Here is a 27,050-nt window from a genome sequence, read left to right on the forward strand (position 1 = left end):
GACTTTCTTTTGAAAAAAGAGAACCTCAACTCTTTGAGATGATGAATACGTGAAAGAGTTATTATACTTCGTGTTTTTGCAGGGTTTGAATTACTTAGATTTTTATTATTTCGTCTGTTGCCATTTAAGGTGCCTTTGCCTTTGCAAAGAACGCCATGCTTTGACCCAGACTACTTCTGAAGACCTCGGTGTGCTTATTCCTCACTGCAGATAATTCTGCTAATGAAGAGGCCTTGTTAGGAGGGCCAGAATAACTACCCTGTAGAAATAAGAGTATTCCCGCCTCACGAAATGTCAAAGATACAGTGTTTACAATGATCAAATTGGGTAAATTCCCAGAAGAAGGAGACCGTCTGGTCCTAAGACTGCCTCCTGCATTTCGACCTGATTTCATGTTGCCCCGATTCTACCACTGCCTAATTTTTGTTACTTCTCTGAGAAACTCGTACCATCGATTGTGCGATGAACACCCAGAGGAAGGGCCCTGGGTGTGATTACTTAGGAGGCTGGGAGGACCCTCCCGCCTCTGACCCGAGGCCTCCGAGACCCTACGTGTGGTCTTTCCTTCAGCAGGGTGGCTGCTTCTGAGCCAAGGAGGGCTGAGAGCACCCTGTCCTGGGAGAGAAACTGTGGGTCTTCAATCCCCCCCTGCCTCCCACATGGTTCCTGCCCCCAGTGAGACCTTTTCCCACAGACTGTGCTCTCCAGGGCCAGGTGTCTTTTGTGGGACATGAGAGGGACAGTCCTGTAGCTGAGCAGGTGAGCACAGGTATGTTGGTAGTTTTATTTTTCTTTCCGTTCGATGCATTTAAATTTTTTTATTTTGTTGAAATTATTTACACTAAAGACCCTTGATTCACATGCATGCTTAGTCTTGTTTTTTTCTGCCTGTTTCCAAGGTTCTCTGTCCTTTTAAAAAATTATTATTTGTCGATTTTTAGAGAGAGAGGAAGGCAGGGGGAGAGAGAAAGAGAGGGAGAGAGAGAGAAACGTGGATTTGTTGTTCCACGTCCTGAAGCCCTCATTGGTTGCTTCTGGCACGTGGTTTGCTGAGGGATCGAACCTGCAACCTTGGTATATGAGGACGACGCTCCAACCAACTGAGCTGCATGGCCAGGGCTCGAGGCTCTGTTCGTTTCGAGACAGCATAGCATATTGTTCAGAGCTGAGACTCTGGGGACAGATTCCGGATATTGCCATCCTCCTGGCTCTGTCCTTGACTAACCTGCAGTTGGCCAACTTGCCTAAAATCTCCAAGCCCAGCTTTCTCGTAATTAAAATGGGATGACATGGTTCCTACTTCATAGGATGCTTGTGAGAACTTAATGAGAACATGCATGGAAGATGTATGACCCAGTGCCTGGTACAGGACATGTATTTACCTGGACTGCTTTTCCCCAGGGTCAGTGCTGGGGACGCTTATTTATGCTCTTAGTTCATTATCTTGGTTTCCTCCAATCCTTGTTCAAGGGAGGCAGGTTATAAACAGTCAATAATTGTGATTTGTTATTCTTCTTTCTAAAGAAATAATTTACCATTGGTGATTTATAACGTAGTGATTTACAGTGGTTCACATACGGAGTTCAGGTGGCCACTAAATGTCTCCGGCTGGGAAACCTCGGGGAGAACCTGGCAGTATATGGGGAAGTCAAATGATTGTTCTCGGCTGGTAATAATATCAGTGTGCATTCTCAGTGTTTCTAGAAGCGTTCTATTTGCTTGTTCACTCCTTGACATTGAAGAGAGAGGCCATGCTCTCATTGACAAACATTACGTCCCTGTACGCTTCTCTGTTGCTCTGTGTTTGCTATAATGAAGATACAAAATGTGCAGGGGCACCGGTTCCTGGGCACGATCTAGAATCTGGGGGTGCCATGCAGCTAATTAGGTGAACCTCCTGTCTGGTGGCCAGACGCTGTTGGTTGAAATGCCTCTGGAGAAGTCCATGCATTTCCCTCACATCGAGCAGAGAACCTCACAGGAGGAAGGGAAAGTGGAGGGCATGAAAGCATCGGATTATTTGTCCTGTTCTAGCCTGTCCTCAAAGGTGGCATTTGTTCAGTCTTATCAAACACCAAGGAAGGACCGAGCGGCCGGCGGCCGGGAATGTGCAGGTTCATGGTCCTGCACTCCCAAGGCTCACACCGTAATAGGAGCACACACACCTGTTAAGACGAGGGAAGAGCATCAGTGATGCAGTGGGGGGAGGGCGCATCTTACTGTCGGACACTTGTAAAATGCACAAAAACTAGTTCTGTTTCCTGAGGCCTCCCTTTGATGGTAGGAGAGTCAGACTACCTGCGAAGTTCGAGAGACTTCTAGGGGCTCAGGAGAAGGCGTCGTTGACCTGCTGGCTTGCCCCAGCCTCGGAGGCGAGCGCTCTGGGGTTCTCAGCTGGAGTGAGCGTCGGGCGGGCCCCTGCCCCCCGGAGACCCGAGAGGCATCGCCGGCTCTTCCCCTTCCCCTAACCATCGGCTGACGACTGGATGCTGTATCGCCACCCAGGGAGAGACGCTGATCGGGTTTGTGCATCGGTGTGTCACCAAATGAATAAAAAGGGCTTTTTAAAAATGGGCCACAGAAGTTTTCTATGTTCCTTTGAAAAGAAGTGTGATTTTAACAATGTTGCGCATGCCTTCTTTCTCCACAGGCCCCGTCTCCAGTCTGCTTTTACCCCCCCTAAAGGCATGCCTCGGCCAAGGGGTACGGCATTGCCTAGGACTGTGGAGAGTCTGTCCGGAATAGGGTGTGATCCAGCATCATACCTGCATAGTCGAATTCTGTCTGCTCTGGTGGGACAGGAATAGTGACAGAGCCACGGGAATCTCTTTCTGAGGGAGAATACTTTGGGAAGCATTGTTTTACCAGAATGTTGAAGCAGTTTGCAAACATGGAATGCATTTTGTATCCCCATCAAAGTTAAAGGTGCTCCTGTCTAACGCGCGTTGACTTCTGTGTATTCATCTCGTTGCTGTTCGTCATTGTAGACTGAACTGTCAGGGGACAATGTAACATTTGGTTCCAGTGTTTCAACAGGGATTAAGAGGAACATCTGAAAAAAACCATCGAGCCTGCTGCCCATGATACAGGAGAGGGGAGAGGGTCGCTTGTGTTCGGGGCTAAAATCTAATTAATAAACATATTAGTAGGTGATTGATGACTAAGAAGCAAAACCAAATACCTGTCTTACGCTCAAGAGTTTTGAGGAGCTGAAACTGAGTTCTTAAATGGTTTTGGAGTTCTTCCTGTGTGTAGTAGAATGACTGATTTCCCACGTCATTTTTCTGGGTGTGTTCCATTGAAGAAACCACTTTCGGTGGGGTCTGCTTTGAACGGGTGAAGTCAAATGCCCGCCCCTTTCATTCTCCCGGGGACAGTTCCTCTGAACTCTGGGACCGGGTTTGGGTCCATGGGTGTCCCAGGCAGAGGAGTAACTTCTCTTTTATGTCAGTATTCTGGAAGTATTTGTCAGTGTCTCTACAGAGCAGGAAAGAATTATCTTAGAGCACATGAAGTGGGGGGTTTGGGGTTAGTGCATGGGACAGCCACTCACCAGCTCGGTGGTCTCAGGCAACACTGGGTGCTTCTCAGTTTCCCCATCTATAAAATGCGTGTGATATGCTGACTTCGTAAGGGCATAGTGAGGAGAAAGTGACCTTGTCCACGTAAAGTCCTTAGCACAGTGCCCGTCAAAGGGCGAATTCCCCCCAAATTATACGACTTCTAAAGTATGCTTCATGTCCCCCAAGATGAATATCTGCACATTGCCTTTTTTTTTTATTTTATTTTTTATTGATTAATTTTTGTTACAAATGATTCTCCTTTTTTCCCCCACTGATTTCCCCCTCCCCCTTCCCTCCCTGCCCCTTCCCCAGATTGTTGTCCATGTCCACTGTTCATGCATACATGCATATAGGTTCTGTGGTTCATCCCTCTCCCACCTCCCCACTCCTTAGGGGATTGTTCTCAAACTGTTATATTCATTATATTCCACAAATCAGTGAGATCATATGAAATTTGTCTTTCTCGGTTTGGCTTGTTTCACTTAGGATGATACTTTCCAGGTCCCTCCATGTAGTCTCAAAGGATAAGAGATCTTTCTTTCTTACCGCTGCGTAGTACTCCATTGTGTATATGTACCGCAGCTTTTTGATCCATTCGTCTACTGATGGACACTTGGGCTGTTTTCAGATCTTAGCGATTGTAAATAGTGCTGCTATGAACATGGGGGTACATATATTCTTCCTGATTGGTGTTTCCGGCTTCTTAGGGTATATTCCTAGAAGTGGGATCACTGGGTCAAATGGGAGATCAATTTTTAATTTTTTGAGGTGACACCATAGTGTTTTCCATAGTGGCTGCACCAGTCTGCATTCCCACCAGCAGTGCACTCGAGTCCCCTTTTCTCCACACCCTCGCCAACACTTGTTGTTTGATGATTTGTTGATGGCAGCCATTCTGACAGGTGTGAGGTGATACCTCATTGTTGTTTTGATTTGCATCTCTCTGATGATTAGTGATGATGAACATTTCTTCATATGTCTCTTAGCCATTTGTATGTCCTGTTTGGAGAGGTGTCTATTCAGTTCCTCTGCCCATTTTTTAATTGGGTTCTTTGTCTTCCTTTTGTGGAGTTGTATGAGCACTCTATATGTATTGGAAATTAACCCCTTATCTGATATATCATTGCACATTGCCTTTTAGCATAGCGTACCTTTGAGAGAGCAGTGGGTTTTCTCTCACTGGGGAGACAGCTCTAGGCCTTCCCTGGAGTCGTGGGAAATGCCCGTTGGGTGAGAGGAATGTAGCTCCACACCCCGGCTGTGCCTCGGTGCCCAGCCCCCGGTGGGGAAGAACACCGTGTGGGGACTGGATTCGCCGGAGAGTCTGGCCACCATGTGTCTTCCCCATCGGCCCCCACTCTGGAGAGACGCGTGTGGTCCTGACCCCACAGCAGTGCGTCCCTGCCCTTCTCGGGGGAGACTCAGTGGGCCTCGAGGAAGATACGGGGGTGAGCCAGGTGGTCCAAGGTCTTGAACATCTCTGTCTAGATTCAGATAGCAAAGGACAAGGGCAACGTCCCAGAACAGTGTGAAGTTCAAAGCCATGTGCGCCTGTGGAGATCTGAGTGTGGTTCTTTCTTCTCCCCTGAATGGGGGAAGGAGACTTGGGGTGACAGGGCCATTACTGGAGGCCAGGATAGAGTGGAGAAGATGCACAGACACGTGGTTGGCCCTGGGCTCTCCTCGGAGCCCTCTCTCCTTGTCCCTGCTTGTCACCTGGGTGGACGCTGCACCGACCAAGACCACGCGTGTGCTGATTCCACATCGAGGCGTGGCCCCGTGTTCCCTGCCCGAGGCAGCCAGACGTTTGGTTCCGTCACAGGCTCCAGGACATTGACATTGAAATGTTCCTGGTAGCTGGTCGATCAATTTATCTTGGGTTGACACTTATTTTATTTTTTTGAACACAAATATATAGTGTCACTGATTACCTTGGATGGAAACGGTGTCCGCATGTATTTCTTGACCTGGATTAGTGTCTGAGCATTGTGTGTGTGCACTGAATCTGGGTGGCCTGTCTCTTCGGATGCGGCTTCTGTGGGGAGTTTGAGATCGTCTGGTCCTCTGTGGAACCAGGATAATTCAAGTATCATTTCTGGGGCCCGTTTTCTGTGTTCTGGACTATAGATTGCTGAGAGCATAAGATATTAAGACTCCCTGTGGATGCAAAGCACTCAGACGGTGTCCTTGTACGACGTTAATGAAATAATATGACACAGACATGAAGCAAATGTTAGATGCAAGCACACGAAACATGTCAGGTTGTGTTTTCTCATCTCGGGCATCTGTGTCTGTTATTAAAATAATAACAATGACATCACTGATATGGAAACCTGTTCTTTTAAAAGTTAATGCAATTTTTAAAAATTAACCATAGGGGGGTGACATTGGTTAATGGAAATATATAGGTTTCAAGCGTGCAGTTCTGTAATATTAAAAGTGACTGTTGTTTGCACGTGTACTGACATCGTCCGCTTCTGCGGTGGCTGCTTTGCCTGGGTCGTCAGAAGCGAAGAAAACGTTGGTTGTCGCAGGTGCGTGTGTGTCTTCCTGAAGCACCTTCGATGTCAAATCGAAGAAGTCTGGAGCCTACCTCGGGGTGAGGAGCCCCCAGAACAGTGGCGCGTCCTGAGCCGCCGCACACTTTTTAAGCTATCAAACCTCTTCCTCTCTTGCAGCGAGAGGTTCTTCTTACGGCTGAACCGAAACGGACTTCCCAAGGCCCCAGACAAGCCGGAGCGGCACTGCTCGCTCTTCGTGGTAAGTGGCCCCGGCTGCCCCCCGAGACCAGGCTCCCCGCTGCCCTCCGTACTGTTGAGGAGAAGTGTGACTGGGAGCGAACAGGGGGAAGGTGCTTACACTCTGCGGACAACTCGTGAATTACAGGCGAGCCCAGGATTCCGACACCGTCCTTCCCTGCCCCCGGCGTGGTGGAGGCGGTTCCTCTGGACGGGACAGTGGGGATAGGGCCCCGCATGGCCTTTGACATCGCACATGACCCGAAACGAGTGTGGAGGATGAGTGAGAGGTTGACATGAGAACAGGCTTCCCTTCCACTGTCCTCCGACGCCAGTAAACCTACAGACGAGTCAGTTACAGTCCTTGTGGAGTGGGGTCGGACCGTCTGCTTCTGCTGCGGAAACACCGTTAGAGATGTTAGAACCCGCGGACACAGACACTCGTGTGGGGAAGGCGGGGGCAGGAGTGGGGAGGAGAGGTCAGTGGGGGGACGTGGAGGGACATCGGTAACACATTCAACAATAAAGGTAAGTTTAAAAAAATAACACTAACTGAAAAAAAAAGTCTATGTTGATCTTTCGGGCAAGAAACATGTAAATGTTATTTTGAAAGGCACTATAACATGGTTTTAGAAAGTTTAGTAGATCTTTAAAAAGACACCACTCACAATGCTATGAAACACAACTCTCATTTTTTGTGATACCTTCTAGACATGTTTTAAGCACCCGGCCGGTGTGGCTCAGGGGACTGAGCGTCGTCCCGTGGACTGAGAGGTCCCGGTTCGATTCCCGGTCAGGGCACAGGCCCGGGTTTCGGGTTCAATCCCCAGGAGGGGGTGTGCAGGAGGCCGCTGATCAATGCTTCTCTCTCACATTGATGTTTCTCTCTCTCTCTCTCCCTTCCACTCTCTCTAAAAAAATCAATAAAAACATGAAAAAAATAAAATAAATAAAAACGTTTCAAGCTGTCTCTGTGGGCAACCGCATCTTTTGAGCTACCTCTTGTTTGCTTGTCTGTTCTGTTCCCTTCTCCCCACCCCCCACCCCTTAGGCAGCCATCAGCTTGTTCTCGCTCTGTTTTCTGCATCTGTTTCATTTTGATTATTTATCTGTTCACTTTTTAAAAAATTTCTACATATACATGAGATCATACGGTATTTGATTTTCTCGGACTTACTTTACTCTGTGTAGTACGCTCGGGTCCATCCATGTTGCTGCAAGATTTCGCTTTGTCTTGCTGCGTCATATTCCATTGTAGGTGAACCACGTCTTCCTTATGCAAACGTCTAGTGATCGATGTCCAGGCTGCTTCTGTATCTTGGCTCTTACTAAAATTCTGCAGTGAACATAGGGGTGCACATATCTTTTTAAGTGAGCATTTTGCTTTCTTCAGGTAAGGATCCAGACGTGCAATTGCTGGATCGTCTAAAAGCTCTGTTTTCATCTGTTATTTGCAGAAATAACGTGCTGTGCCCTTTAAATGCTTCCGCATAAGGGATGAGTATTACAATAACTAGACCGCATTGTTTTGGCAGGATCTGGGCAGCAGCGAGCTACGGAAGGACATCTACATCACGGTGCACATCATCCGAATCGGTAGGTGTGACGCCTGTCGGTGTGCTGGGGCTTCTGTCGTTGTGATTTTCTGCTGTCTGAGCCAGATCTGAATCTGACCATCAGAGACTGGGAATTGCTCCCTGGCCTCCCCACACCCCTGGGCAGCACACTCACCCCCACACAGATCCTTCTCCTTCCGAGTAAGTCCTTACGTGGTTGGTTGTTCCCTTTTGTTTTATTGGACACCCTGACCACATTTGATTGAACAATGTCGTATTCCTCTTTTGAAAGTCTAATTTCTGTTCACAGCATAAACTAGACTCTTAGGGCTGGATTTCCTGCAGGGTCGTGAGAACGACCCGGCTGGCACCTCCCAGAGCACAGCATGCTGCCCAGGAGGGGGTCCGAGGTGCTCAATACCCTGCGTGTTTGCACCTGTAGCTTATCATCGGCTTCTTAAAGGGGCCGAGGACCCCCGCAGGGAGAAATTAGCCTCTCTGGCTTGGCCGACCCTAGCTTTGTCCACATTTGATTCCACTGTGGGGACATTTACGTAATGCGACATTTCCAGCTAGCAGTACACACTTTGGGTGTTCACTCGTTTTTCTACGTCAGATGCTCCTAAAAGCAGGCGTTTCATGGCAGAGGAACGAGGCGAAATGAGGGATGGTGGAGCCTTCACAGTTATTCCTGCTGAAGCCCAGCAGACGTGCTGAGAACGGCCCCCACCTGGCACCGTGGGTGCCCCCACCAGTCACCGTGGTGCTGCACTGCTTGCTTGGGGAGCTTCTCAGGAGGGGGACTCCTCGCTAGGCAGTGCACTGAGTGGTCGTTATTTTTACTGCTTTTTACTTGATGCGCTTGATAACCACACGGTGCGTCGTCAACACTGTAAAACATGTTGTTCCAACATAGCTTTTCCATATATAGTTTCTCCTAAAAAAAAGATCTGTTCCGAAAACCCGTTTTCATTTGATGTATTTTTATATTTGAAGGACAGTAGACATTTTAAAAAGTAAACTGTTTCCGGGTTTGTTGTAATTTTCTCTTTACAAATGAGCATGTGGGAACAGCATTTGGAAAGAACCTTTGAGCACCGCAGGAGAGCTGTGCCGTTGTGTATTCGGGAGATACGCCGCTGTCTGCCCCCATGCGGCTTGTTACATAATTCTGAGACTCTGTGTGTGTGTGCGCATGTGTGCATTTTAGTCCAAATGTACAATACAAGTCGTTAATGTAAAACGTGGTTTAGGGTATATTCATGTAAACATTGCTAAGATTCACATATGATTGTCTTTAGCATGGAGAGAAAAAGTAAGCCACTTTTACTCTCAGGACTTTTAAAAAGGTGTGAACAGCCCTGGCCAGTTTGGCTCAGCGGTTAGAGTATCGGCCCGCGGACCGGAGAGACCCGGGTTCGGTTCCCGCTAAGGGCACGTACCTCGGTTGCAGTTTGTCCCCGGCACCAGTTGGGGTCATGTGGGTGGCAGCCACTCGATGTGTCTCTCTCACGTCGATGTTTCTCTCTCTCTCTTCTGCCCTCTCTCCCTCCCGCTCTATCTGAAGATAAATGCAAAAACGTCCTCGGGTGAGGATATAAAAAGGTGTGCACCAGGTTTTCGTGGTGCCAACACGTGGCAGAGAGACGAGGTGGCCCGCTGGCCCCTGGTCTGCGGCTCTGTCCTTTACTCACAGGGTTGTTGCTAAGGAAACCACTCAGCTGTGTGGCCCTTACAGGGCTGTCTGCAAAGCCACACTCCTGGGCAGCGTTTGCAGCTTTCGCTAAGGATTTTACCAGGATTTCTAAGGCCGTTGAGTCGTCGGAATGAACGTGGCATCAGAAATGACCTCCATGCCCCTCCTCCGCCCCGGCTTTGCTCAGGTCACCACCTCCCTGAGCTCCCTGCCAGCATCGGCCTGGGATCAGGCTGGCTGGTTTGACACTTTGACACTGAGGAGAAACGAGATGGAACGTAAGACACTCTAAGAAAGCTCTCGAGTAAGTGCTGCAGTGAAATTAAGGTGTGGAGGACTCTTGTCTCTCGGGCTGATACTTTTTCTAGAATGTTCCTTGTACCTGCTTTAGCAGGCATAGGGCCCACTGACCCTCCCTGGCTGCAGAGGACGGCAGCACTCTGCCTTGGAATTTAAGCCCCAGCCTTTGATGGGTAGAGGGGAGGAAAAGAAGAGAAATAATCTGTCTCCTAGCCTCTTGCCTGTCCTGCTTTTCAAATCCATCTGTCCCCTTTCGGCTTTTAGCTGGTTGCCAAATGCTTTTACCTGCCCTCTCCTGCCTTCCTTTCCGCTTAGACAGTTTCCCTAGAAATGTGACCAGACCTGGGACCTGTTATTAATCCCAGAGTTGGCAGCACCAGGGCTGAGCTCAGACTGTCTTGTCAGCAGGGGAGGTGGGCCACGGGTCTGGGGTCCCAAGCAGTGGTGCCCACAGGGCCAGGGAAGGGAGGTGATCGATGGAGAGTCTGCGGATCAGAGCGGTGCAGAGGTTAGGGGTCCGAGACAGGGACGGAAGCCGCCCTGGAGAATCTTCCCAGCTCGTCCGAGAGAGCGCTGCCCTCAGCCCCCACACTTTGGGGTCCCCGAGCACCCATGTTTCTTCATGACTGCAGCTCTAGCTGAAGGGGGGGCACCAGTGGGCTGAGTGTTCACGCTGCCTGTAAAGTCCTTGGAATTCAGCAAGAGGAGCCCAGGGGACTCCTGAGAGTTTGGGTTTTTCCCCTTATAAACTCCTTGTACGATGACACATATCTTTGAAATACTCCACGCAGAACTCTCCTAATCACTTTGTCGTCTTGCATTTACGAGGAAAGGAATAAGAAAGAAAACAAATAGTCTTGAAATCATGATACCGATAAAGATTGGAGCATATATTTCATCCTGACATGATCTATAATCACATTTAAAGGAGAGATAAACTAGACTTTTTTTTTTCTGTTTGAGTGACCAACATTTCAAACTTGTTTAAATCAATTCTGGGAGTAAAAATATGATTTGTTGATGAATAAATGCCAATATGACTTTGCAGAGTATTGGATTTGCAGATGAAGCTTGTATCAAAATGTAGATTGAGATTTAGTCACATATTACAGCATCAGGTCACAAAAATAAAATTTTTGAAATGCTTACATGTCGTACAACTAAAAAGCAAACTGACTTATTTGGACCATGTTTTAGTTTTGGTTTCAACTGATAGAATGAGCGCTTTGGGGGCTATTGGTAAGCATTTCCATGAAAATGTATTTTGGAGAAGCAGTTGCCCCTCACTGCCCATGAACCTGAGCCAGATCCGATGGCTGGACTTCCTGACGCTGGACTAGGGGAGCCGGAGCCGTCCCCATGTGCTGAGGAGAATTTCCCTGCAATGGAAACAACCTCTGGTTCCTCGCCAGGCATCGGGGCGCAGATTAGCAGGTTTAAAAACAAATTATTTTTCCTCGGATTAATTAACTTGCCATACTTTGGCTCCAGTGGACTTTCTGCTTTCTGTCTCCCAAATAATGCATCGGTAATGAAATGCAATAGTACACGCAAACAGTATCTTCGTGACGTATTTAAAGATCTCTAACAAGCCCAACAAGGTGAGCTGTCGAGGTGAGCAGCGTCCCCGAGACCTCAGCCACCGGCTGCGCTGTAAGCGTCCTGAGCGCCGAGTCGGGGACGATGAGCTCATTTCGGCGCCTGTCAGCTCATCCCAGCACCTGCTCCTCCGAGGCTCACTCCTTCCTCCGAAGGGCGACCTTTGAACGAATCATTTTTAAAACAGAAAAATGGAAGAGGCACCTTGGCTGCCTTTCGTGACCTGGGCCTTCTGGGCACCTTCACGAACCCTTGGGAGGAGGGTTCCTAGACATGGGCCCAGCCCCAGGCTTCACGGTCCCTCGACGGCGGTGGAGGCTGAGTGTGAGCTGCGGGCTCGAGGTCCCACGGCTCGGTCGTTGGCGAGGAGGGCCTGGAACAGAAGTGGCCTCTTCTGTCACCCCAAACCCGTGTCCTTCCCCTCGCCAGTGACGTTCCCTGGGGACTGTCTCTTAGCTGTATGTGTCTCTAGTGATGAGGCCGGAGTCCAATGGCTCCCTGGGCCATGTCTGCCGTCTCCCTGAACAGGCCGGATGGGGGCCGGAGAAAAGAAGAATGCCTGCAGTGTCCAGTACCGGCGACCCTTTGGCTGTGCCGTGCTCAGCATTGCCGACCTGCTGACCGGGGAGACGAAGGACGACCTGGTCCTGAAAGTGTACATGTAAGGATGCGCGGGGCGGGGCGGGGCGGGGCACGTGGGCCCTGCTTGGTCAATGCCCCTTCACACAGGGTGGGCAGGTGAGGGGGTGTCACAGGCGTAGGTGTTGGGAGCTCCAAGGTCTAAGGACGTACACTGCAGAAGCGACGCTGTAAAGAGCAGGCACGCTCTCAGGGTGGTGGCTGGACCTCATGTACCCTCCTGCTTAGCAGAGTGTGTGTGTTTTCCCAGGTGTAACACGGAGAGTGAGTGGTACCAGATCCACGAGAACATCATCAAAAAGCTCAACGCGCGCTACAACCTGACCGGCTCCAACGCGGGTGAGTGCGGGCTGGCCGGCGCTCCCCAGACGTCCTTCAGGCCGTCTCCTTATGTGACCGCGAAAGAGGAAGTGAGCTGCTCTTCATCTTGCTCTCTCCCTGCCTGTAAAATTGCGCCGTCGACATCCTCGTCCGCCGTGCGCCTTCCTAGGTTAGGACAGATAGGCGTGTTCTAGAACTCGCTCTAAGAAGTCTATTTCATTCTGGTTTAAAGCAAGGCAGAGTATCCACACTTGTTCAATAGCCATAAACCTCGAGACCTCGAAGTTGTTACTGATGGCTGAAAACCAAATGACAGATACATTTGAGTCATGACGGTCGTGTGGAAGAGTGTGATGAACGGGAACCTGTCCGCAGGGCCCAGGAAAACTCGCTTCCCTGCCTGTGGAGAAGGCGCCATCACTGGCCCGGAGAACAAGCATGCAGGCCCCACACTCACACTGGCTCAGGGTAGGGATGCTGGCTGCAGGCCCGACGACACGTGTGCACGCATGTCCAGAGGGACCTGAAGTGTGACCAGCATCGCACATTACATGTCACATGGTGCGTTGTCTTACACCAGTAACGCTGTAGCATACACTACATTGTATAGCACGTCTCATAGTCTTACACCAGCAACACTGTAGCATACACTACATTGTATAGCACGTCTCATAGTCTTATACCAGTAACACTGTAGCGTACACTACATTGTATAGCACGTCTCATAGTCTTACACCAGCAACACTGTAGCATACACTAAACTGTATAGCACGTCTCATAGTCTTATACCAGCAACACTGTAGCGTACACTACATTGTATAGCACGTCTCATAGTCTTACACCAGTAACACTGTAGCATACACTACATTGTTTAGCACGTCTCATAGTCTTACACCAGTAACACTGTAGCGTACACTACATTGTATAGCACGTCTCATAGTCTTACACCAGTAACACTGTAGTGTACACTACACTGTATAGCACGTCTCATAGTCTTACACCAGCAACACTGTAGCGTACACTACACTGCATAGCACGTCTCATAGTCTTACACCAGCAACACTATAGCATACACTACATTGTATAGCACGTCTCATAGTCTTACACCAGCAACACTGTAGCATCACTACATTATATAGCATATCTAGGTGATACAGTGGAGAAGTGACATCTTGAAGCTTGGTGTGTAGACAAAAACTTGGTGAATATTGCTTGCTCCCTATCTCCCTTTCATACCTGCGTGGTGGTGAAAACAGCAACCACAAAACCATGTGGTTGTGTGCGTTCTTTGATGCAGACAGACTTCAGATGAAGCGAGTAGTTCTTTGAGCTGAGTGCATTGTTTTTCAGACTGGTTTCTAAAGGACCTTGAAGATAGATGGGTACTTGTGTTATAGTCCCACTTGCCTGGCAATGAGAAGAACCAGAATTTAAATTCAGACCACCTTCTTTTCACCCCGGGGTGGTCCTTGTTCAGTGTCCTCTAAACCCATCCCCCTTCTGCAGGAAAGGCAGTTATAGGAACAGCGGACAGGTAGGTGTCCAGGAACCGGGGGGCTTTCTCATTGAAAGGGAGGCTCTCTAATGACCTATAAAAATAGTGGGAAATTGGGTGCCTCCTGTGCCGACCATCCAGTGGCTAGGTGTGTTGCTTTCCGCTGTTTTCTCCTTGGACCGTGGAATTGTTGATTAAAAAGAAACGGCACCATCAGATGTTTTTAAGAGAATCGAGTTTGCTCAGCAGAGGAGTGGTTTTCGCAGCTCTCCCCCTGCTGTTCTTTGGTCCTTGGTACTAAAAAAAAAAAGAGAGAGAGAGAAAACTTGAAATTAGTTTTGGAAGGAAATTCTACCACTTAATTTCAGGCCCTTTGTGCGTCACTGATGGAATCCCATCTGTTTAATCCATAAAGGATTCGTCGCTTTAACTGGTTTTCCTATCTAACCTGAGATTCGAGTTGCAAAGGCCCATTAACCACTGTCTTCGCTGAGTTTAGAAACAGGGAGGAAATTGCTAGTGACCCACTTAACTTTTAAAGACAGAAAGAAAATCACTGAATTCACATATCTCTCTGGTCAGATTTAGTCGAGTAACTTTGCTCTGGGGGAATTTTAAAACCAAAAAGTACTACCGTAAGAATTTGAAAATCTAAAAGTATTTATTAAAGTGATCCTGGTTTAGGCTCCTTGAGCAGATGGTTATTGTCAGTGTCACCTCTGATAGACGTAGGAATGCGAAGTCAGGCTGAGCCACCGTGATGTACTGAGGCAGATTCAGGTCCGTGACTTGAAATGCATTATGTAAAAATCATTGGCACTGGCTCAGTGTGTCCTAAGAGAAACTTCAAATTCTTGTCATATTATCTCTGTATTTGTGAAGTTCTGTTTCCCGTGGTTGGCACACGTAGCTGACAACTAGAAGAAATCATATTTTTGAATTAGGTCAATTTCTGCAGTCTTTTTTTTTTTTTTTTTTTTTGCGTAAGATGACTGAGTGTACATAGTGGCTGCCCTGCTACCCACCCCCTGCCCCCCCAGAAGTAAAGGGGATCACCTAGACAGAGCCCAGGGCACACAGGGAGGGCAGTGTAACTCCAACAGGAAGTGGGTAGCGGTTTTTACTTGGGGGAGGCTTTTGGGAGACCTAGGCTGTATGGGGGGCGGCTGAGCACCCTGACCTCACATACCACTGTAGTCATTTCCTTCAACGTTGCTGAATTGGTGTAATTTCCAAGGATGCATCCATGCCAGTCTGGAACACTGCCTTAGACATACATGGCTGTCTGGCCTCCTTGAAAGTGGTACTTTTTGGCGCCACCTATTGGCTAGAAATATAGTATGTGTTCTTTTTGCTCACCTTTGGAATTTTCTGATTATCAAACCATGCTCTTTTAAAGCTGTTTTTTATTTTATTATTATTATTATTATCAATAAATTTTACTTGCAGAGATGTTGTGAGAATAGTGCAAGGAATTTGTAATTTCTCCAAGGTGAACATTTTACAATACTGTGTGTGTGTATACATATAGATATATGTATGTATGCATACTCTTCATATATATAAATACGGAGGGTTTTGAAGTAGTTTTTGTAAGCCCTGGCTGGTTTGGCTCAGCAGTTAGAGCATCAGCCCTTGGACCAAAGAGTTGAGGGTTCAATTCCAGTATAGCGATTCGGTCCCTGGCCTGGTTGGAGTCATGTGGGAGGCAACCAGTCGATGTGTCTCTCTCACATCAGTGTTTCTCTCTCTCTCTCTCTCTCTCTCTCTCTCTTTTCCCTTTCCACTCTGTCTGAAGATAAATGGAAAAGTATCCTCGGGTGAGGACTTAAACATAAATTTAAAAATATTTTTTTTGTGTATATATGGATATGCTCTCTATATAGCCATTTAATATTACTCACTTGGTATAATCCTTAAGAATTACACATACGTGCATGTACAAATCACACATGTACACATCACACACACATACATTCCCCGCCCTCCAGTGTCAGGCATGACGCCTCTGTGCTCGGCCCACTCCGTCATGGGGTTCACACACCATGCAGCAGGTCTGTGACTGCCCTGATCCGTTTCTTCACCCAGCCTGGCTCATGTCCACACTCGGTCTCTTCCGGGTGCTTCTGGCTTTCACGCCATGGACTCATTTCCCAGCAGCGTCGTCTCACTCAGCACCACTCCCAGCAGACGCTGGGCTTCCGTTCTTCCCTCTGCTCCCGAGACCCTGTCTCTGACCCCTCGGGAGACAGCTCGCCTGCTCCCTCAGGTGAAGGAGCCCTGAATGCTCTCTCTGGCTTTGAGTTGGACCCAAATAGCATATATGCTTCTAGTGTATTCATTTTATTTAAAAATTTTTATTGATTTTTAGAGAGTGGGACAGGGAGAGAGAGAGAAGCATCGATTGGCTGCCTCCTGTATGCACCCCCACCAAGGACCGAACCTGCAACCGGGGCTTGTGCCCTGACCGGGAATCGAACCAACAACCTTTCAGTGTATGGGACGGTCCTCAGCCAATGGAGCCACATCAATGTCAATGATCTCACCCTGTAGATACAACATACAACACTCATAAAACACAAAATAGGACCCAGAGCAAAATTCTGGTGATAAATTTTGTAAATCAAGCACATAGGAGGGAATAGAAGTAACAATTTTTTTTTCCTTTTTTTTTTTTTTTAATTTTCACCTGAGGACATTCTTGCATTCATCTTCAGATAGAGCGGGAAGGAGAGAGGGAGGAAGAGAGAGAGAGAAACATCGATGTGAGAGAGACACATCGACTGGTTGCCACCCACACAACCCCAGCTGGGGCCGGTGACAAACTGCATCTGAGGTACGTGCCCTTAGCGGGAACCGAACCCGGGTCTCTCTGGTCTGCGGGCCGATGCTCTAACTGCTGAGCCAAACTGGCCAGGGCAGAAGTAACAATTTTTGCTCTGATTATAATGAGGTCCTAAATATTTCAGAACTGAGCAGATGTTACTGAAGATGATTTTTGAAAAGAATTTAATACTATCATTTTTAGGAAGCTTTGCTGATATCTCATGATGTCTGTAATTTTGCTATTCAAGGTTAGAAGTCCCAGTAATTGTGCTTTGCCCTCAGCACCCCCACCTCCCAGATACAGACAAAGCGTGAGAGCCCCGCTAGGAAGTCTGTTTGTGGTGTCGCAGCCTGAGAAGCAGCAGGGACCCACTCCAAATGGGAACAACCCGAACTGGTAAAGGTCATATTTTAAGAAGGCATTGAAGTCTGAAAATGTTCCTAAGAGCATACAGCAAACGAAGGAAATAGTCATTCAAGAATAACTATTAAACCTTGGTAGGAACAGAGAGAGTTGGTGGCCCTTATGCCACCGTCCACTTCCCCCCTCCCACCTGCCCCTGCTCAGCACGATGGGAATTCTGCTCCAGGCAGATGTGCCAAGAAGAAGGAACCCTGCTCCCCTCGGCTCTCAGTCCGGGGAGGCCGCATCTCATCAGGGCGAGGGCGGCCAGCTTTCTCGTCTCCCTTAGCTGTGAGTTGCTGAATTCCTGGGAAAAGTGGCTGAGGTGGGGACTCCCTCCTTCCACCCAACCCCCACTCAAAGGGTAGGGACTGTACCCTGGGTGTAGCAGGCCAAGGACACTGGGGTCTGAGTCACCCCAGCTCACTCACCCCATGAAGGTTCCCCGCGAGGGGAGGCCAGCGGAGAATACCAGGAGTCACTGCCTCTGCCCCAGTCCCTGCCCATAGAGCAGGAGGGGGGCCCTCTGATCAGTGGGCCACTGTACCTGCCTCCGGCTCCGGAGCCGTGGGTCAGAGATGGCTCGAGGGGAGAGGCCGTGACCCATGAGAAGAAGAAACTCAGATGCTGTCCCCAAAAAAACTGACCTTATTTGAAACAGAGAATGCCAAAATTTAAGCCTATAGAATCTCTTGACAATAATGGAGATTTTCAGGGGGGAAAAAAAAGAGGTTTTGGTTGTTGTTTAAAAAAAGAATGAAGAAAAATGAACAGAATCTCAGAAAGATGTGAGATACTATCCAGTGCACCAACATGTGCACAATGGGAGTACCAGAGGAGAGGAGGGGGCAGAGCAGGAGATACATATGAAGAAACACTGACAGAGAACTTAGCAAATTTGATGACAGACATTGGTCTGCATACCCAAGAAGCTCTGACACACAGAAAGTGATCCACACCCAGACACATCATACTAAAATTGCTCAAAGACACACAGAATCTTGAAAGCAAGCGAAAAACTTCTCATCATATACATGGGAACCCCAATGAGAATATCACCTGGGTTCCCATAAAATAAAGGGGGCCAGAGAGCTGTGATGAGAGAGCTCATCTCTGTTTTAGGTAGACGATGGGGGGGGCATGATTCTCCCATTAGACATCAAATTTCCAATTTCTGCCGTTAGTCTGAATTTCTACCAACTCGGTCGTTTGGAAGAACTCAGTCACATAACTCAGTGTGAAAACCCAGGACCTCCATTAGTAGCCTCGAAAAAGGTAACTATAATCACTCCGTGTTCCCGTCCACACCCACAGTGCATGGGACTCCTGTGCAAAGCAGCTCCCACTGAAGCTGGGTCGCAGTAACGCGATACCAGAATAATCAGCTCTGAAACACTGAGCCATCCAGCCCCGGAGGCAGATACAACCAACAGGAGGCATGGCCTCCCAGAATTTTCAGTAATAAACTTTTGCGAAATGACTACACAAGAGGTAGTGAAATAGACTCAGAGCGGGAATGAAAACATGGACAGGGAGCCCTTTCAAACTCATGCATCAAAATGACTAATTGAGCGTCGTGTATCTGTCATTATTCAAGACACTAGGGATACGGCATTTAACAAATGGAAACCCTGTCTCCCATGGTGCTTAGATTCTTGTCGTTAGAAAGAACTGAATAAAACCTCTAAAATTCTTGTAAAGAAGCCACCAGAAAACATAATGAGTGGGCTCCTTAAATACCACGTGAGCACAGTTGAGAATCTAGAAACTGAAATTGTAGCTTAAAATATTAGAATGTAACAACGCAGGAAAATGCAATGGGAAAATCTGAACCACCACTGACAAGAGAGAGAAGTGAATGAAACATGTCGGCAGGCATCCAGTAGGGGCTCTGGAAACAGCCAACAGGATTCACGTGCGAATAGAAATGTATGAGCATTTGCAGAGCTGGGGCGGAGGATGAGTCCTCTGATCAAAGGGCAAATGTCATGAGCAGGATAAATACGGTAAAAGTTCTATCTACATACCTTGTGGTAAACCCTAGAACACCTACACAAAACTAGGGACCAGAGTGAAAAAAAACTGATGACCCCAAAAGGAATACTAATCTCAGCAGCAGTCACAGAGGTCAGAATGTTAAGCAGTAACATCTTACTTAAAATTTAAACCAAAGAACTGAAGCAATAGTGTGGACAGGCAGGAGGGGTGGGTGGGAATGGGGAGGAGGGGGTCAGTGGGGGAAAAAAGGAAGAACATCTGTAATACTTTCAATAATAAAAGATAAAGAAATAGCCCTGGCCGGTTTGGCTCAGCGGTTAGAGCGTCGGCCTGCGGTCCGGAGAGACCCGGGTTCGGTTCCCACTAAGGGCATGTACCTCGGTTGCAGTTTGTCCCCAGCCCTGGTTGGTCGTGTGGGTGGCAGCCACTCGATGTGTCCCTTTCACATCGATGTTTCCCTCTCTCTCTCTCTTCCTCTCCTCCCTCCCACTCTATCTGTACAAAAAATGGAAAAAATGTCCTTGGGTGAGGATTAAAAGAAAAAAAAAAGATAAAGAAATAAAGTAAAATTTAAAAAGCTGCCAGGGTAATGGCCAACTTTGAATTCCATATATGCCCGACTGTTATTTAAAAAGATTGAAATAAAGAAATTTTCAGATAAAGACTGAGCAAATGTAACACTCACTTTCACCGAAAGCACTAGTTAAACATATAAAAAGCAGAATTGCAACATGTATCTTCCAGAAGAGTAGAGAGAAATAGGGCAACTAAGAAAACCCAATTCACATGGAGCATAGAGTGGCGAAAAAGAAGATACAAAACAGAAAGAAAACATTACAATTGACAAACACAAAATAAGAGCGTAGACGAACCTCTCCCCGCCCCTTCACCACCAGATCCCATGTCCTGTCTTCTCACGGGTATTTCAGATTCTCCTCTTGTGCCAAGCCCTGGCTTTCGGCTCTCTGGACACAAACCCGGAATCCCTACGTCATCTGGAATTTCATCCTTTACGTGTCTGCCTGTGCACGTTGCCTGTGACGGTCACTTCTGTCTCCCTCAGATCTCCCGTGTGGGAGCACTGCTCCTGATAGACCTGCCTTTGCAAACTCCGCGAGCCCTCGTCTTCCCGATGGCCAGCAGATTGGCAGGAGCTGGCTCGCTCGAGGGGGGACCACGCCCGCGGAAAGGCACACTGTCTCTGTGTGTGTCTCTCAGGGGACGTCGAACCTTTCCTGGCGGAAGCTGGTTCCTTGCTGTCTCTGGCAGGGAGGCACAGAACAAGGGCGCGACCTGGTCGTGTCCTTGTGACGGCAGCTGGCATTCTGAGCACTTGCCAGGGGCCGCCCAGAGTATTCACGGAGTCCGTCTCAGTAGTGTCTTTTTTTTTTATCCTCACCCGAGGATATTTTTCCATTTTTTGTACAGATAGAGTGGGAGGGAGAGAGAGGAAGGGAGAGAGAGAGAGAAACATCGACGTGAAGGGACACATCGAGTGGCTGCCACCCGCACAACCAACCAGGGCCGGGGACAAACTGCAACCGAAGTACGTGCCCTTAGCGGGAACCGAACCCCGGTCTCTCCGGACCGCAGGCCGACGCTCTAACCGCTGAGCCAAACTGGCCAGGGCGTCTCAGTAGTGTCTTTACAGACGTGAAGCCCCTGTCCCACTGCGACAGGGTCACGCAGCTGTGTGGTATGCTTTTCACCCCGCACGCCTGACCACAGTGCGTCTTCGGTATGTTGATCGCTGTTTCCCGTGTCTGCCTTTCTGTGGCTGTCCCCAGCTATGTGTGATTGCGTTCATCGGGGGCAAAATGGCTGATCCAGTCTGAAATTAATTTCGTCAGCTACTCATGAATCCTGCTGTGCTTGCTGTTTTTATTTTATGGAAAAGTGCAGGATTTCATAAATTTCAAAGGCTGCCTCTTACAGAGTGAGTTAGCTTCAATTCCTGTGAAGTGAGAGCTACCAAATATCAACCCCCTTTGGTGTAACAGATACCAAATTTTTCTTTCCTGTACTACCTCCAGTCAGTTTGCATTGAAGCAAATAAAAATTACTAAACTGCCGGGCCCGTGTGGCTCAGTGGATCAGCATCGTCCCATGCACTGAGAGGTCCCGGTTCGATTCCCGGTCAGGACACATGCCCGGGTTGTGGGCTTGATCCCCAGTAGGGGGCGGGCAGGAGGCAGCCGATTGATGTTTCTATCTCTTTCTCCCTTCTCCTCTCTCTAAAAAATCAGTAAAAACATATTTTAAAAAGAAACTACTAAATGTAACAATGAAACATCAAGGAGTGGATGCTGTTTCAATACGATGAAGGAAAAACATAATGTAGCAGTGAGTGGAGAGGGACCAGCCCACCAAGAGCCACGATGACACTGTTTACCTTTCAGGCAGAGAAACCCCTCGTCCTCAGTTGATAGTGGCCCGTCATGATCATGACTACAGGTAACAGGTTGCTCGAATGGAAACTGAGTTGATGATTGGGAAGAGCAGGTGCCTGTGGGAAGCCCTTGGTGCAGCTGACCTCTCCGGGTCTTGACGGTCTGAGTTCTTTATTCTGGAGAAACTGGGTGACTTCGGACCGGCAGTACCTTCTCCGCTCCCCAGATGTGTATCAGTTGGCCAGATAAATGAGATCTCGACACCTGGGGCTTTACTCTGCACCTTTCTAAACCTTCAGGGCCACGTTAGCAGACCTTAGAGTCAAAATTGAGGATCACTCAACTCTCAGTTTCCCTTTGCGCTCTTCTGCCTGGGCTCTTGCTGGGTGGACGTGGACGTGTCTCTGTCATGCTCGCCTTGATGTCTTTCCCTAACACAGATTCCTTTCTGTTTCCTCGCTGCAATGTTCTTTAGCATTCACATGGTCTCATCCCACGTAGAGTATTCAGCTTACAGGAAAAAAAAAAAAAAAGATCACCGATGGTTAAGTGGATTCTGGCTCCAAGAGAGCAGAACACGAACCCTCGTGACTTTTCTTTCCCGGCCTCTACCTCGAATCCACGATCCCTTCGGGTTTTCATTACCAGTGAGTTCTTTCCTCTCCTTACTTTATACAACCACATAGTGTTGCTAGTGTCTCTGATCAGAACCTTGGCTGAGAAGTCCTAGGAAGATGATCGTCACTCGCAAACACTCCCAGACTTCAGGAAGGTCGTTGAATCCGCCGGATTCTGTCCGGAGGCAGGGCACAGAGCCCCCGGATTCGCAGTGTGCTGTGGGGGGGCTGTTGTGCTCTGAGCCTGGCTCACACCACCTTCCACAGATGCCAGCTCTCGCTGCTGTCCTGCTGGGACAGTGTGGGTGAGTCTTTTGAAGGCAAAAGGACAGACGTAGGAGAAGAGAGACACCGATGATGGGGGGGGGGGGCGGGTGTGGGAAGAAACCACTTCTGGGACCGAGGACTGGAACACGGTACTGAGTCTCCATTCCCCCACCTCTGGCTTCTAATGGGACCGGAAGTAGCACAGAAAAGGACCCCAGCTGTCGCTGTCACATCGTCTGTCCATCTGCTCAGTCCGTGTGGCTGTCAGAGGACAGGGGCTCCTCCATTCTGGTGCTGTCACTCACCCAGCTCGCGTGGGGTGAGGAGGGGGTGCAGATGCTCCTGCCCGATTCATTTCCTTCTCAGCTCGCTCCCTGACCCACAGGTGCCGTTAGACCCCCACCCCAGGAGCGGAGGGGGCAGTGACGCAGGCGTGGCCCGTCCCCCTGGTCCCTGCCCTCCGGCAGGCGGCCTCGTCCAGGGCAGGGCCCCATCTCCTCCCTGAACCCAGTGCTTTCTCCTAACACGCACTTTCTCCACCTTTTAACTGCTCTTGTGAAAAATACCCGAACAAACCAAGAAACTCTGCTTTTGTTGCTCTGTGTCTAATCACCTCGAAGAGCTCATCTGGACGAGTGTAGGTGCGTTTTGCGTCTCTTCGCATTTCAGGAGGATGGCCGTGTCCTCCACCGTCCGTCTGCGGACAGCACGGCGGCCCCATAAGCTGTGCTCGGGGCGGGGTACTCACACCCTGTCTGAGCCTTTCCTGGGCGCCGGGAAGAGCATGTCGGGGCCGCCAGCCAGACGTCCTCTTTAGTGTCTTGCTTAAGGGTTTTTCCATCGCTGTGAACCTCCTTAGAAATGGGGAAACGCGGCTACTCCGGCTGCAGAAGTCTGACCTAGAAATCATTCCCCAGATGCTGTTGATTTTGTCTAAATAGTCACCCTAAGTTGAAAATAGTGGTGCCGTCCCGCAGGTGTGGCTCAGTGGCTCAGCATGGACCCTGCACCAGGAGGTCGCAGGTTGGAGGTCAGGGCACATGCCCAGGTTGTGGGCCTGATTCCCAGTGGGGGGCAGGCAGGAGGCAGCCAATTGATGTGCTCTCTCATCGATGTTTCTCTCTCCCTCTCCCTCTCTCTCTAAAATCAATAAAGGGAAAAAGAAATTCTTTTTAATAAAATAAAATCGCGGTGCCCTTGGTTTGGGTTGCTGTGCCTACTGTTTCTGGCCTGCCGTGAGCTGTGGTGTCGTCTGTTTCAGGCCTGGCCGTGTCCCTGCAGCTGCTGCACGGGGACATCGAGCAGATCCGGAGGGAGTGTGCGTCGGTGTTTTCCCACGGCCTGTCCATCACGAGGAAGCTGGGCTTTTCTGACATCATCATGCCAGGTACGTGACGTGAGAGGAGCCACGCGAGGAAATGTCCATGTTTATCTGTTTCTGACATTTGAGATATTTTCAAATTTTAAAGAGTTTGCATGGGCCATGCTGAAGAATGAAGCAAGGTACGGTGCGTCCTCCCTGAATGTCATCGCTGGTTCTGTGACTTGAAGCGAAATGACGTCTAATGAAACCGGCTTCCCCACAGGCTCAGGGACATACACAGGAATTCAGTCCACACGTGTCTTCCCCACAGGCTCAGGGACATACACAGGAATTCAGTCCACACGCGGCTTCCCCACAGGCTTCTCCTCAACGTTATGACCAAATGACATTGTTCAAGGTTCTGCTGTAGGTGATAATCTCTTGACATTCTGATGCTATGAGAACAGGTAACTTGTGGGGGGCTGTGTGTTATTATGGCCACAATCAGAAGGAATGCTAAGGTGATGTCCCGGAAAATGTTGCCTTTTTGGTGGAAAATGGTGGTCAAGTCACTTAGAAGAAATCCTTACAGTTTTGATAAGAACAGTTATTGAGAAATAGCCTTTCTTGGAGGATTTTGTCACCAGAGATGTGTGTGTGTGTGTGTGTGTGCAACCAAAACACACTCCAGAGAGTATTTTTTTCTAAGTGGAGAAGGTAGATTCCCACTCTTATTAGAGGGGTGATCACACTGTAGGTTATAGAAATGTACAAAATCACAATATTATACACTTGGAACAATTATAACCAATTTAATATTCTGTACTAACTCTAAATTCTTTCAAACAATGAGGGGGGGGAGATTCACACCCTAAAAGCAAATGCAGTATATTTTCTCAGGGCTCCATATTCCCCACCAAAAAAGAAAAGTAGAGACCACAGGAAGACGCCGCCTGTGCGGGCCGTGTCTGTAGAAAGCAGGCCCTGTCCGTCGCTGAGTCACGCCCACGTGTAGCCCGTGAGGGGCAGTTCCTGTGACCAGGCCCGGGCTGAGACCGCGGTGACTGAGCACCCGACCCGAAGCGGAGCCCCGCTGTCCTGGAGCACCCTGCGACCTCCTGATGGGACTGTGTTCAGGCCGGAGGCCAGGGGAGCAGCCTGGACAGTGTCCTGATCCCACCCACTGTGGCCGAGAAACACTGCCCACGGAGCTGCCCGCCTGGTGGCGTGGCTTCCCGCCGCCTTTTCCTTCGGTTGCTATAAATAACTGGCATTTCCTCTTTAGCCAAAAAGAAAAAAATGCCCTCTCACTGGGGAGCAAATGGATGGGCAAATCTAATATCAAAAACATAGTTGAGCACAGAATGCGGCCAGCTGCTAGAATTCCTCCCTTGATCTCTGGGCAGTCCGCTGAGCAGTGGACAAATTTAAAGCAGGGGGACTGGAGGGGCCGAGGGCCTGTCTCGATGCCCTTGCTCTGGCCGCTCTGGTCTGGCTCAGGGGTGGAAATGGACTTTGTGGAACGAGGCTCACCTCCGTCCCTTGCCTGCACTGGATTACAGTGGCGGGTTCCCTCCGTCCGGGGAATCTGTCCCCGCGGACGCAAGTCTGCAGTGCTGAGTGTGCAGGGGGCTGGTTTAGAAAAAGCAATTCCTTCCTTTTGCTCGTTGGGCTTCTTCATCGTCCGGATGAGACGGACGGGAGAGATGTACACATTGACCTCCGCAGCTGAGAGCGACTTGGAAGCCGAATGGGGTTTCCTCCTCGGCCGACCTCCGGTCATTGCTTTGTTCCCCTTCGTTACTTCTGGGTTCTGTCGGTTCCTTCTCACCCCTGACTCGCGTGAAAACTTGAGCTGAATTCCTCTGCGAGAACATGTATGTCCACAGCCTCAGAGACCCCTGTGAGGCTGCCGGGCGGCTCGCTGGCTGATTTTGTCGGCTGGACTTGACCTTCAGAGTGGCCTGTGTTCTGTTCGGGGTCAGGACAGGTGGGCATGCTTGCGGCAGCAGGACGAGTTCATCCGCAGTCACGGCCTCGGCAGTGAGTGCTCCGTGGTCCCCACGCGGGCAGGAGTGTGCACAGACTCTCCCTGAGGGCCACTGCATGGCGCCAGTGCCAGCGTCTTTCAGGGTGGGACAGGTAAGGACACACACGCTCACCTGGGTCCCTCCTGACGTGAGGAGCGACCTGCCCACGCAGCGTCCTGCCGTCATGAGTCCTCTCCCTGTCCCGCTGCTAAGGGCTGGGCATCGGCACCTGATGCTCAGGGTATCCATTTCCAAAGCAAAGTCCCTTTCCGGGAGGCTCTGTCCCTCCCACCTGGGAACCGAAGGAGCCTGCAGAAAACCCCGCGGGCCGGTCCCTGGCCCCGAGGGCGAGCAGCAGCCCTGCCTCAAGGGCTCCGCTCCAACGGGGACGAGTGCCAACCGCACACGTGAGCTTAGTCTTCTAGCAGCCGCGTTAACAAGGTAGGGAGAACGAGGGGAAGTGGGTGTTAACAATTCACCCCGTGCAACGCAGCACCTCCCAAATATCTTCTCGATGGGTAATCCATCCGGAACGGTCGTAATGAGTCATTCTTTACTCTCTAGTTCACCCTGAGCCTCTGTCAGGGCGAAGTGTGATGCTGAAACCGGACCACTGGGTCCGGGCTGCCTGTCGCTACGTGAGCCAATTAAGCAAAGATGAGGTTGAATCGTATATGAGCGTTTAATTGCCGGCAGCGTGGGAGAGCAGCCAGGCCATCCTGCAAAAATCTGCCCCCCCCCGCCCCCCCATGATAGCCGGTTGCTTATATTGGCTATTACAGGGGGAAGTAGGCAAAGGGGGGATCAGAGGGTGAAGTGGTTACAGATCCCGGGCGCGGGGAAGTCACGGGAGCTGGAATGTGGCCTGTCTCCAGTGCCCGCCTCCAACACTCCAAGGTTGTTGGTCTTGCCAACACGAGGGGGGTCTGTTCTCAGGTCAGGAGGATGGACAGCATTCCTGAGGCAGGGGGCTTTCTCCCCTCGGAACAAGGCAGTCGCTGTTAACAGAGCAGGGATGTTCCCCATCCTTACAGCGGGCTCGCACCCCGCTGCGCTGTTCTGCGTTATTCTCTCCCGCCCCTTCCGGTGCCGTCACAGCTCGGCTGTCTCAGCCCAGTCCCACGGCAAGTTCTCAGTGGCCATGCAGGGCAGTGGTCACTGCAGGGGACAGCCCAGCTCTGAGCGTCCTCACGGACTGTGCCAAGCCGGGCCGGGCTGCCGCTGGAGACCAGGACTAAGCTTCTGTCCTGCAGACGTTTCGGAGCAACTGGCTGACGTGTCTGTGACCACGAGGGGTCCGGCTGTCCCG

The 27,050-nt window shown here is 49.7% G+C and overlaps 1 protein-coding gene across 1 annotated transcript in view; it reads left to right on the forward strand.

The window, feature by feature from the left end:
* Positions 1-27,050, forward strand: part of DOCK4 (dedicator of cytokinesis 4) — a 337,471-nt gene that overhangs the window by 179,372 nt on the left and 131,049 nt on the right. The window contains exons 9-13 of the mRNA XM_036247405.1: positions 6,242-6,323; positions 7,837-7,897; positions 11,981-12,113; positions 12,342-12,430; positions 23,670-23,795. Coding sequence (XP_036103298.1) covers positions 6,242-6,323; positions 7,837-7,897; positions 11,981-12,113; positions 12,342-12,430; positions 23,670-23,795 — 491 coding nt within the window. The remainder of the gene's footprint in view (positions 1-6,241; positions 6,324-7,836; positions 7,898-11,980; positions 12,114-12,341; positions 12,431-23,669; positions 23,796-27,050) is intronic.

The sequence above is a fragment of the Molossus molossus genome, unplaced genomic scaffold, assembly GCF_014108415.1.
Source record: "Molossus molossus isolate mMolMol1 unplaced genomic scaffold, mMolMol1.p scaffold_m16_p_7, whole genome shotgun sequence".
Taxonomy (NCBI): Eukaryota; Metazoa; Chordata; class Mammalia; order Chiroptera; family Molossidae; genus Molossus; species Molossus molossus.